The following is a 13087-nucleotide window of genomic DNA, read 5'->3' as shown; positions in this document are numbered from 1 at the left end:
AGGGAGGAAAGGCACTGATGGGCCTGGCTTGCATAGGTGTGACAGATTACAGGTATGCTGATAGTAACAACAAAAAGTTTCTCTCTAGAAGGTGACATACAGAACCCTGGAGTACTATAGGTAGAAAACAACTGAATTTCCAAGTTGTCTATGAAAAGCAAAATCTGCCGAACCGAAAGCTACAATGATCTGAAGCCCACGGCTGTCTTGTCCCAGACAAACAGAAGTGGGCACTTAGTCCCACAAGCCCCCGTTGGCGCAGCAGCTCAGGAGTCCCTCTTCCCTGGCACTAGCAAAGAAAAGAATTCGCTTAGAGAATAAGAAACAGCCAAACTTACTGAATTATCTAGGTTCCATGAGTCCATAAAAAACACTAGAAGTCTGTTCTAAATGTTGGGTAAAATCCTAACGCGTGAAACAAACGCGCCCAGATTCAAAGCAAAGAACTGCAGCGGGCAACGGAGAGCATGGCAGGTGTACTGGAGGGTTACAGAACTGGAGCGCGTGGCCCTGGCGTCTTCCACGACATATCGGCACAACTGAACCGCAAGGCGAAGCAACTGCCAAAGGAGCATGAATATGGGAAACGCTCTGATGGGAAACGAATTCTCAGCTGTATTTCCAGTAGTTCTCAAACCTGGACATTCAACCGTCTCATGATTCCCACGGGCAGTACAAGCTCTGAGACGGAGCTCGATGAAAACCGAAATGCCCCCCAAACAGGGCTTTTGTTGAACCATATGCCTCGGCAGCAGAGTTTGTCATCACTCACGCCTTATCACTGAGCATCACTGGCAAAACCACAGTTCCTGATGTGACCGGTAACTTGCATGCCTCAGGTGTGCCAGTCCAAAAAACAAGCGAGAACCCATGCTATCTACAGAAGTGCCATACAGGGGCAGGTGATATTAGATGAGGAGGACAAAAGGGACCTTTTTGGAAGCTATGTTTGCATAGCAAAGCTATAAATATATGAAAATACCAAAGTTCCCTAAGGATGTTTTATTCACACTTTATATAAGACTGAGAAAATGTCAGTTTGCACCAACCACGAATATTCTTCTTATTGCTGCTGCTATTATTATTGGGAATATTGATAGACTGGGAATATTGAGGGGTGCCAAAGCTACCTTTCACAGCCAGTGACACTGATCTCCCTCCCATCTTGTGATTGGCTGGAATGACAAGTACAATCTGTAGCCTTGGCTGGGGTTTCTTTCTGTGCAGCACTAAACGGTCCTCCTCATCATCAAATAAACAACTCTAACAGCACCAGTACTGCAGCCCAGACACCCCAGATGGTAGCTTAATCGCCTGAAAGAATTAATAGTGCACCTCTAAGCACATTATTCAGCCAGAGAACAGTTTAGGCAATGGAAAGAATCTGGCCCATTATACCCCACACAATTGCTAAATAATATGCAATCATAGAAATGAAGCATGGCATATGGTAATCTCTCCACGATATTGAGATTCATTGTAATAAAAGTGCTGTTCAAAACCCTCATGGAGAAATTCGAAAGGCATACCTTTCTTTTCTGGAAGAAACATTACAATAAGACAAGCCAGTCCTCCTAGGCATAGAAATGCTGCCAATGTCCGCTTCCGACCAAACCTAAATAATAGAAAGAAATTACGCATTTCTCTTGAGAATCTTACCAACTCATCTGCTTCTTCCTCCAACTGTCCTTTTTAAGTGTCCTCAGTTTCATTATACATGTTCGTCTTTTCTTAAGGAGTGCATGGCACATGTGACTGACCAGGGCGTGAAATAAATAACCATTGAAAAACAAGGGGAAACCTTGCTGGATGGCAGGATTAAATAACGTGCGCGGGGGGGGGGGGGGGGGGGGGAGAATAAAATCATTCTCTCTATTTCTGTGAGTATTTACTATGTTCCAGGCATTGCTTCAAATGCTTTCTATTATCTTACTTAAGCCTAATAATAAACCGTACTGCTATATTCTCTCCACCTTCCAGAGAATGAAACTGAAATGTGGAGAATGGAGCCTTCTAGCTCATTTTTCAAGTTTTGGTGACTTGATCTTAAGCAGTTAAACATTTTAAACACTGTAAAACAAGCCCCTCTCTTAAAAATACAAACAGAACAATTTTCTTGTTAGTAGGTCAGAATTAAGTGAAATTTATTGCATGCTTTCTTGTGGGGGGCAATTTTCAAATCAGAGCTCTAGACTTGGAAGAAAGATATTAACATTCATAAGACCCCCTTTCCAGGGGACTGCAACTCACTAGGTCCTCGTTAGGAACTTCAAAGTGACTTGTAATTTTGACGACAATTTTGCTAGGGGAATGTTATAATCCCTAGTTTAAGGAGGAGTACATGGAGGCTTAAAGGTAACTGGTCAAAGTCACAAAACTAACACATGGCTGAGACGAGATCTGAATTCAGGTCTGTTTGATCCCAAAAGCAGTATTCCTTCCTTCTGCTTCAGATTGTAATCCTGACTCTGGTGGGGGGGGGGGGGAGACCAGAGATGACTTGAGTTCTGCAGGTCATTTTGCTTAATTTAACAGCCCGTATTGAATGCCTTCCATGTGACAGGTCCCATGCTAGGCAGGGCCCAAGGATGCAAGGACATATAGGATACTCCCATGGGCAGTGTCCTATAACACTTTCGGTGGTGGTGAGAAATGTACCCCGGAAGCTGTAACTGCACAAAGGAGGGGTGTCTGGCACACTGCGGATGGTGGGGACAGACTTCTGAATATACCGCCTAACCTAGCTCTTAGACCATGATAAGAGGGGTCAGCAGAGGCAACTGGGAGCCTCCCCTCCCCGCCCCCCAAGAAAAACCCTTCAACTGAACAGAATCCAAACCTACCCTTCAAAATGTGCCATGGTCACGATAACAGCTCCAAGTGCAAGGCTAAAGGAATGCTGGTTTCTGGAGAACAAGAACTGGCACAATTCAGCCGATTCCCGGCTCACACAGAATGGGATTTTTAGTTGCCCTGGTCACGGCTCAAGAACAGAAGGGAGCTGAGAAAACTGAAGAAAGGGTGCTCTACAGCACTTTTAAAAAGTATTTCAGAACTGTGCCCACTGACAATGAGCAGCGAAAAAGGATCTATTCTTCCCCTCCACCAAGTCGAGCAGGTCTTAAGAGGTAAGAAACGTCTTTCTCGTTCATCCAGTTCTTTGTCCGGTGTACGCACTTCTAAATGACAGTTACTGGCTCTGTGGGGCCCTACTACATGGAGCCAATAATCCCATTTGTGGGGACTAACGAATTATGCACAGATGACTCAAACGCCTTTCAATATTGGATTGAAAGCCCCCAGAAAAACTCGTAAACGTGAAACCCAAGAAATACTGTGCTAAAAAAATGAATTCTGTGTTTGGTCTGAAAAGAATTCTAATCACTGTGGAGTAATTAGCAGATACTGAATATGGTCAACGGCGGTGATATTTAGGTATTTACATATGTGAGAGTGTATGTATATGGTACACTCCAATATTCATCTATACTCACCATTTTTGGTTAATCAAGTAGATGCAGAGGGGGTAAGATGGAATCTCTATGAGGCCAGACAGGGCCAGATTGACATAAATATTTCCTCCTAGGTCACCTGCACTCAGAGTTAGGCCATAGTACACCAAGCTGCACACAAACCTGCAATTGGGGGTGGGGGTGGGGTTAAAGACAAGAAGGACAACGGAAAAAGCGCATAAGAATTTGCCAGAGAAGATTCAAATACTGGTTCAATATAATGCAATCTGTTTCAAGCAACAAGCTTGACTCTCCCACTAATTAGGACTTCTATCCTAATCTAAATTCCTATCGGAGGAAAAACACCAAAAAAAAATAAAGGGGCCTTGGGAATCATTTGTCGAGATGTTAGATGAAGGAAATCAGTGGCCAGCTGCCGAAAAAGACACTGCGCTTTCATCAAGCATTTCTGCATTTCCTAGAAGACAATGACTCTATTCTGACTTTATTTAATACAATTTATAGGACAGTTGCCTGAGGCAATTGTTGTGACATTGTCAAAATGACTCTAGCAAAGAACTCGCATGGAGAAAGCCAAGAGAACAGGAGCTGAGAAGTGACTGTGCCATCAGTGGGTCACCTGAAGGCCAGAAATGACTGGCACTCCAAGCCCCAACCAGGTTCTCACCCCCATCCAGCATTCACCAGGTGCCTATGCTGCAGATGCCCAAAACAGGCAAGAAAAGACAAAGGTGATGGCAGAGGCTGGCTCCTCCAGGACAATCAAGTGGGGAAGGGCCCTTCATTTATTTAGTTCTGCAAGCCATTGCCGAGACACTTCGGGAGCGCCCCCTAGTGGGCTGGCATGTGCCTGCCGCTGAGCCTACCTCCCATGGGGCAGGAACTAAGGAGCCCAGGAGCTAAGCCAAACAAAGCGCCATCTTGAAGCTGCAAGGTGGGGCTTCCTCAGACAGAGTGAAAGGAATAATAGCAACTTTTTGTGTCTAGGAAATTGCATCATTAAAAACAAAACAAAATAGGACTGAACAAACAAACATAAAACCCTGAAACTAGGCTTTACTAGTCTATGCCTCCATTTCTGGAAACCATAAATCCCTACGTAACACTTGGGCTTTGGCAGTTTGCAGTTTTTATGTTTTTGCAACTCACTTTGACAAGTGTTTATGAGGAGGAAGTTCTCATTTAGAAGTCCTTCTAGTTTTCCTTAGAAAAAGTCCAGGGAGCTCTGTCTATGATGAAGTCAAATGGGAAAGTTTTCTGTCCATCTCTGCCAAAATAAGTAAGTGTGCCCAGTGCCCTGAGCTATTAACAATGGGCTACAGTAACCAAGGAGAGGGGTGGGGGGGAGGGAAGAGGGACCCCTGGAGCTGGACTGCTTAGTGTTCATCCATCTCCAGCAAATGAGCCAGGGGCAGCGGCTACTTCAAATTACTTCTCACTGGGTCGAGCTGTCACTCATCTACTAAGGACAGTGAGCAGTGTTGTAGTCAGGACGTCACATGTAAGGATGCAAGGTGCCACCGAGTTGTCTCTTTTCCCTGTCCCCTAGCGCCTTACCTGTAAGCAGCGGGTGAAACAAATTTAAACCCATGCAGTTTTCTAAACTATTTTAAAAGTCCTTTCTACCTGCCGTAGAGATCCTGCTCTGACATAACACTATTCCTGATGTCTTGCATGTGTTAGTGTGTGTCTACTCTGTATGGAAAATAGAAATCCCAGGGAAGTAATGCCAGCCATGGAAACACACACATCTATTTACACCAAGCTGTGATGGTAGCAACCAGAGCCAGTTTTGAATAAACAAAGCCAGTTCAGGATACTTGAGGAAGGTAGTTACCAGCTGGTGGTGAGAGAGAATGAGAGAACCCGGGTAAGGAAAGGAAAGCACATGGTCCCAAGGTGGAGACTCTGCCTGCAAGTTTCGTTGATGGCAGAGCTGGTCATTGAGATGAGCGACTACAGCAATTAAAATCATTTCAATGCTCTTTATGGGCCCCAAACAAAATTTAAAATGCCTGCATAATATTTAACAGTATATTTAGGGCACCAAAGAACTATTTAAAAAGGCACTACAGTGGGAAATAATCAAAGGAACAGATGTTAAACACAGAGGTATAATTTTACTCCCCAGGTAAGGCTTTCTTCAATGACAGATCCACAGAGAAGACTTTAGAATTTTATAGCATCTTCAAAAAGAACAGCAGTATGTGAAATGACATCGTCTCTATTACTGTGTATTTTAACACTCTGAGCCCGGGGGGAAAGAAGTTTATTTGAGAAGAACTCCTTTGGATGTCTGTGTACGATAGAAAATAAGCAGGGACATTCTCCCCGACTCTAAGTTTAGTTTATTTGTTCATTAGTTGTTGTTTTTTTATCTTCTGAAGGTCAGAATCCCAAAATGAATATGCCTCAAAAATATAAAAAATAAAAGAGGGGCGGCCGGATGGCTCAGCTGGTTAGGGTGTGAGCTCTCAACAACAAGGTTGCCAATTCAATTCCCACATGGGATGGTGGGCTGCTCCCCCTGCGACTAAAGATTGAAAACGGCAACTGGACTTGGAGCTGAGCTGCGCCCTCCACAACTAGATTGAAGGACAACGACTTGGAGCTGATGGGCCCTGGAGAAGCACACTGTTCCCCAATATTCCCCAGTAAAATTTATTTAAAAATAAAAAACTTTAAAACAAGAAGTAGGGGCGTCCTTCAAGGCAGGAGGGTTTGACTGTCTGCATGGTATGCAAATGCAGAGTTTTACGAAGCCCAAGGCACCTGAACATAGTTTGTAAGTATTTACTTTACCATAGGTAGGAACTCAAATTAGCTCTTATGCTGTGTTGTCAGGTGTGGCTTTAAAAGGGTCCCTTAATCTCCATGCCTTCAAGCTTGTGTCCTCAGTTCAACATTTATTATACCATCTGTGATATTCCAGCACTGTGCAGGCTCCCTGAGGAAGGCAGCAGGTGGTGTGACCTGGCCCTTGACCATCCAGGCGGCAGCCAGGGCTTGATTGCGTAAGCAAAGAGAATCACGATACAGAAAAACATCTTTGCAGCTGCTTCTTCTCCATGTACTGTTTGTCTCAGCTTTCTCAGCTTTATACATAAATCACTTTCATATAAAATTGCTCTCCTTCATCTCCACGTGATAATATAGGTTTCCACGTAGGCTTCATGGCAAATACATACAAATTATAGCACAACAGTCCCTTAGGCCCGTAAATATGATGTTCACAGCCAACACTGGACCAAATAACACCTCTGGTACCCTAGCAGAATATGCCATGTTAAGACACAGGTGCACTTCACAAACTGTATGTACTGTCCACCCATGTCTCCTCTTTCCACAACTTCATTCTTTCAATAGAACCATCTGGAACCATTTAATGCAATTTACATGAATGCCAAGAGCACTTTGAGAGACAGTATGTAATAAGCTAAACTTGAAAATCAGGTTCAGAGAGTGTTAATCCATCCATTCCCTGATTTGCCTGTGTGGTGTTGAGTCCAGTCACTTCACACTCCCAGGACCCCATTTGTCCAAGGAATAACATTTAGCCATCCGAGTGGGTGAGTGGGAATGCCACACAAAATACAGCCCAGGGCATTGCGATTACAATGTGCTATCCAACTGCTTGATGCCAAAATCACAGGTACATTGTTAAAGTCCTACTTAGAAACGGTTCTGTTTCTGCTATGCTAGCTTCTTGCTTTCCTTCTTTTGGGAGGGGGGACGAAAAGGGGGATGTAAATATTTATACCAGATACCTCAGGAGCAAAGATGTGTTTCTGACATTTGTTTACTAACGTTCAGCAAACCTGTGCCAGGCACCACCATTTGCTCCTTGAGAGAGAGGATGCGAAAACAGAGGGAAGCACAAAGCTAGGCACTCAGGGACTGGGGTAAGAAATGGAGGGTGGGGATTCCTTCTGTGAAAATAGCCTCATGCTGACAGAAGTGGTAAAATTCAGATTATCAATAGACTTTTAGCAACCCGAGTCGAAGATGAACTGTCACCCAGTAGGTAGAATAATTACCAGATGAACATCAGGGTCAGCGTGTGACCCAAGAGGACCCGGTACCGGAACAGGTCCAGGAAACTTCCGGTCTCCCTGTGGCTCCTGCTGGCCGGATATGTCAGTGAGAATGTACACTTGAGCTTGCGGTTCCTCTTGGCAATGAAGTACAGAGCAGCTTCCGCCTCACTCAGGCGACCCTGGGAGTATAACCAACGAGGGGATTCAGGAATGAATCTGAAAGAGACGTCATTAAAGGCTGTATATTCATATAGGGACGCGTACAAAGAAAGGAGACAATTCACCTACGGTGGGTGGTCTGTGTTGGGTCTAAAGCCTGACTCTCCCATTGGCATAGGGAAGAGAGAGGGGGCCCATTTTCAACAGCATGCCAGCGTTAAATGGCGTCTGCTGGATGAATGGAAACCAAGGACATGCTTCCAAAGTGACAGTAAACATGGTCAACAGTATGCATTTACTTTTAAGCAAATGTTTACATACGGATGGTAAGTTAAGTCTACCACACTAATAACACAAAGCACAGGTCAGCGATATGGCTGTAATTCACACCCAAGCGTTGTTGGAATAATACTGCACAGATAGTCGGTTTTTTGAGTTCTGAAAAAGCTTCACAAAGAAGATAAAAAATCTTTACCTGTCAGAAAAATAACGATTTTTTTAAAAAGTGCTTTTAACATAGTGATATGTTACTAAGAAGGTAAAGATTATTTTATATGACACATAAAAATTAAACAGGGTTTATCACAAGTGAGCTGCTTTTGAGAATTTACTGCTTCAAAATAATTGAATCAGCTGACACATCTTATGTACTATGTCGTGAGGATATTTCCTGATCCTCCAAGACCTTAAAGAATAAAAGTTACCTTTTGGTTGACTTCCATTTACAAAGCAATAGTAACTCTCTGCTACAACTACAGAGTATTATTGAAGATTTATATCTTCCAACAGTTTCAAGACTCAGACACCACAGGTATCTTCTCTTCAGTTCTGCAATACGCTTTTAGAGGACTTTTCAAAGACAAAACTGTGGCAGGAACATGGAACCCTTGTTTGCTAAACACAACCTCAAGTACCTTTGGATCTAATTTGACATTACTGACCTAAAATGAAACTTGTATAAATAATATTGGCTATTTGAAGTGCCTCTTAGAATTCGCCATGCTTTTCAGTACGGATAGTGAACTGACAACAAACACCACAGAATTTGGGATTTCATAGACAGCCAGTCCGTCAATAACCCTTTACTGGGCACTTTCATTTTGTATGGAGCAGTGTAATAGGTGCAGAGAGGAAAGAAAATAGAAACAAAAAGGCAGGAACGTTCCCAGGAGTTTTGCTACTGAGAGCCCATTCACGTACCACATTTAATCGTCAAAAAAAGCAGGAACAAATGCCTTCTGCAACGTCCTGAAAAATCCTTTTACTTACTTCCCCATTGCCATTTGATTAGTATGACTGATACACAAGTAAATAATCAAGTGAAATATTGTTCTGTTGGAAGTCAGGTCTGCTGATCAGCCATTGGATCAACGGACCCTCGCCACAGGGCCATCCGAGGTGCCATGCAAATTTTGTTTGTTTAACCACAAACAAAAAGAATAACAGAAGACTACTGGCATGACTACAGAGAATATACTCAGAGTAGAAAAATAAGTGGACTACTAAAAAATATCTGATAATAATTAAAACTGAGGAGTGAGAAAGAACCAGCACGAATAGCCAAAAAAGTGACAGGCATTATCTTTGGATAATTTAAGTCATTTTTCCCTCCCCTTCAACTTCTCCGTGTTTTCAGAATCGTTTAAAAACAACAACAAAAAAAATTTTTTTTAAGACTTTATAAATCATTTTTAAAGATGACTGTTGAGAGAGATTCAGACTTTAGAAATTTAACTCTGAGTTAATAAAACTATACAGGGTGCCAAAAAATGTATACACATTTTAAGAAAGGAAAAATCTGTGTTAAAATTGTAATAATATATACTGATAACAAAAGATGAACATAAGTCATGTGTATACATTTTTTTGGCACCCCCCTGTATTTCTACTTGGGAAAGTTGGTCTTGATTATGCAAACTTAGGACCTCAGATTTCTCCACAGTTTGAGAAGCCAACCAGCTTCTCAGTAACAAAGGCTCACCTAGTTGCCCATGGCCAGATTTGGGACTATGATTTCCAACACATGGAGATTATGCAGACCAAATAGTAAGACGTGTTTCTACAAGAAAAAGCAGGCCTTTGAACACGCTACTCTTTACACAGCCCTGGTGCCACCTTCAGAAGCTACGGCGCTAATTTAACAGTGTTGCTTCTGCTCAAAAGTGTTCTGTGAACTTCTTAAAAAGTGAAAAAAAAAAAAAATTTGCAAATGTTTTTAAAAATAAAACTATTCAACTTCAAGCATTGTTAAAATTAGGAACTTTGAAGCTAAGTAATAATGGTTTTAGTAAGACAAACAAACAAGGTATGACACTAAAATAACGTGACTTTGTCTTATATTGCTGATGGTTAATTCCAAATGTGTTTATGCCGACATTGGCCCAGTGGATATGAAGGAATCTACTGTGTGGAAGGCCCTGCGCTTTGGTGCTTGGGGAAATGGAACCTGGCAAAGAGCCTGCTGCAGTCAGGGAGCTCCAGGTGTGTATCTTGGGAAAAACAAGCAGCTCAGTGTGCCTGGAACAGAGCGTGGGAAATGGGACAGAAAATTAGGAAAGATAACTTGGAGGCCAATTGTGGGAAGCCTTCCATTCCAGGCCCAAGGGAATAAATATACTTCAATTTCACGTGTTCTTTTCTCTCTGTTTCCTATTTTCTATGACCCAAATTCATTTCCCAATGAAGAGATGTCCCCCGCTAGCACTAAGCAGTAAGAAAGTCAGACTACACACTCAGAAAAGAAAGGCAGAATGGCTGTCATCCATCAAAGTCACTCCACTAAGGAAGGAGAGGTGAGGGCCCGACTGGACTGAGAAATATGAGATTTTTAAATACTTCAAAAGAAAATTCGTTTATTTACCAATATTTACATGAATTCTTATTACTTCAAGGACTATACTAGGCACCCATTTATTCCCAAAACGTGTAATACACAAGCTAATAAAATATTGTTAGTCTCCCTTCCTGATACAATTATCTCACTCCAGTTTACACAACTGAATGTGTTTAATAAATTTTCCTTGTTAAATATAGGTTAGCTATTTCTACCATATTCATTTTTGCACTTAACAACTCTCTTACGTTCCAACCTGAACAAAGAACAACTAAATGAAAGATCTATCTGAATGAACATTCTACTACAGGTATCCCTCGCTTTCTGGCACAGAAAAAAGCTGGTACCACCGGCTGAGAAACTGTATTTATCCCAAAGATTTTAATGATTAAAATCAGAGGTCTGATACCTCGGGAGAAAACCTTTCAGAAGCACATTAAAACTTCATAAGCACATTAAGACAGCCCTATGTTGGTGGCTCGCCTTTTAGCATTTAGAGCACCACAGTGGGACCCTTTGGGTGAGTCATTCATAAACCCTGCCCTGACCAGGAAATTGTCCTTTTACTGAGGTGAGCCCACGCACACTGAGGGTTTCTCCCATGTCTGAAAATCTTCCCAAGGCCACAACTCGAGGCCCTGAAATGACACTCGTCTGTAGGATGAGGCATTGCTATTATAGTACATATTCAATACGAACAGAGTGTTCTACAAAATCAGACCTCAGTCTCATATTTAGCACATGATCTGATCCAGCCTGAAGATCTTGAAGCTTGAGGCAGTAGGTTAAAAAAGAAACGGGTACCCTAGGTCACCATTTGAAGGATAAAATGCAGTCTACTGAGAGGTTACTGTAAACAAGGGATACCTGCAATCTGAATTATTTAGCATCTCTCTTCCCAGTTGCTGCCAAGCTTTGGAGCGCTTGCAGAATTTAGTTCTTCACCCCAGTCAGTTCAGGTAAACTCCTGAAAGGGAATAACGTTGCTCATTGACCCATCGTCGGAAGACACTCCTTCTGCTTGTTGAATTAAAACTACACGAGGAAAAAGTACTTACAGAGATAAGAGAAAGACCACTGTTCCCTCCAGGTTAACCAGCACGGCCAGGGTTCTCCAGGAGCGGATGAAGTACCCCAACAGGGCGTACTGGGCAATGCCAACTGCGAAGAAGAGGCCGCCAATCGACCCTAATTCGGGGAAAAGAGACTGTTATTGAAGAGGCACCATCTTCAGACCATTCCCAACCCAAGTCACAGCGCCAACTCCTTCCTTGTGAGATGCCATCAGAAAAGAAAAACCCATACAAATACTGAGCATCAGATGATATGATAGAAGAGAGAGCACCAAAGGAGGGGACTAGGAGGAAGGAGAGATGACAAATACAAACCACCTGTGGTCAGGATGCATTTGAAGGGTGTGCCATGTGCTTTCTGCACTGCACATTGTACTGACATCTGCCCGGGCCCATGGCTCAGGCTTGGAAATATGGCTTGTTATCTGGCGATAAGGATTTTAGGCCATGAGATTATTGCAATACTGGGACTGCATCTTTGTCACAGAAGTTGTCCCTGAAATCCTTATTTTAAATCACAACCTACCTCTCAGTTCTCCCTATTTCCCTTCCCTACTTATCACCACCAGATAGATAACGTTTTATATTTATTTGTTTCTTGTCTGTCTCTCCCAAAGTAGAATATTAGCTCCACGAAGCATGGATTTTTGTCAGCACACTGATAGGAAAAAAAAAAAAAAAATCAACCATGGGATTGTTAAGAATCCTGTGTCTTTTGAAATAAATGCTGAGATGGGTATTAAACCCACTGGCTTGCCCAATATACTTGCAAATTCTTTACCTCTGTCACACTTTCTATAACTGCTACTATCACTACTAGTAAAAATAACTACTATTTATTTATAGAATAGCAACTATTTATTGAGCATTAAGCCTTTTACATACTGTGTTTCCCCGAAAATAAGACCTAGCCGGACCATCAGCTCTAATGCGTGTTTCGAAGCAAAAATTAATATAAGACCCGGTCTTATTTTAATGTAAGACTGGGTATAATATAATATAATATAATATAATACCAGGTCAATATAATATAATATAATATAATATAATATAATATAATATAATATAATATAATATAATATAATATAATATAATACCGAGTCTTATTTTAATATAAGAGCAGGTATAATATAATATAATATAATATAATATAATATAATATAATATAATATAATATAATATAATAAATATAATACTGGGTCTTATTTTAATATAAGACCAGGTCTTATATAATATAAGACACAATCTTATTTTAATATAACACAAGACTGGGTATAATATAACATAAATACCTCTTATATTAATTTTTGCTCCAAAAGACGAATTAGAGCTGATGGTCCGGCTAGGTCTTATTTTTGGGGAAACAAAGTACATTGTCCTGTAAAGCAGTTGCCACTATTAGCCATATACGGAGGGAGAGAATAGCTCAGAGAGGTTAGGTACCGCCATCTAAGGACACGGAGCTGCATGTGGCATGATTGGGGCTCGTACCCTGGTGGTCTGACCAGAGAG

The 13087-nt window shown here is 41.8% G+C and overlaps 1 protein-coding gene and 1 long non-coding RNA gene across 3 annotated transcripts in view; one reads left to right on the top strand and one right to left on the bottom strand.

The window, feature by feature from the left end:
- SLC22A15 (solute carrier family 22 member 15) overlaps positions 1-13087 on the bottom strand; it is a 66433-nt gene that overhangs the window by 13821 nt on the left and 39525 nt on the right. For both annotated transcript variants that reach the window (XR_012491608.1, XM_019730336.2), the window contains exons 5-8: positions 11561-11690; positions 7511-7726; positions 3495-3635; positions 1530-1615 (exon numbers count right to left, since the gene is read on the bottom strand). Coding sequence is in view for 1 of the 2 variants with exons in the window: in XM_019730336.2 (XP_019585895.1) it covers positions 1530-1615; positions 3495-3635; positions 7511-7726; positions 11561-11690 (573 nt within the window). In the remaining variant the exon portion in view is untranslated. The remainder of the gene's footprint in view (positions 1-1529; positions 1616-3494; positions 3636-7510; positions 7727-11560; positions 11691-13087) is intronic.
- On the top strand, positions 2718-5915 carry LOC141568470 (uncharacterized). Its single transcript, XR_012491609.1, has 2 exons — positions 2718-3128; positions 5861-5915. It is a non-coding gene; the product is annotated as an uncharacterized LOC141568470 (long non-coding RNA).

The sequence above is a fragment of the Rhinolophus sinicus genome, linkage group LG14 (assembly GCF_036562045.2).
Source record: "Rhinolophus sinicus isolate RSC01 linkage group LG14, ASM3656204v1, whole genome shotgun sequence".
In the NCBI taxonomy this organism is placed as follows: Eukaryota; Metazoa; Chordata; class Mammalia; order Chiroptera; family Rhinolophidae; genus Rhinolophus; species Rhinolophus sinicus.
The sequence above is the reverse complement of the archived record's forward strand: the minus strand, read 5'-3'. Positions and strand labels throughout refer to the sequence as shown.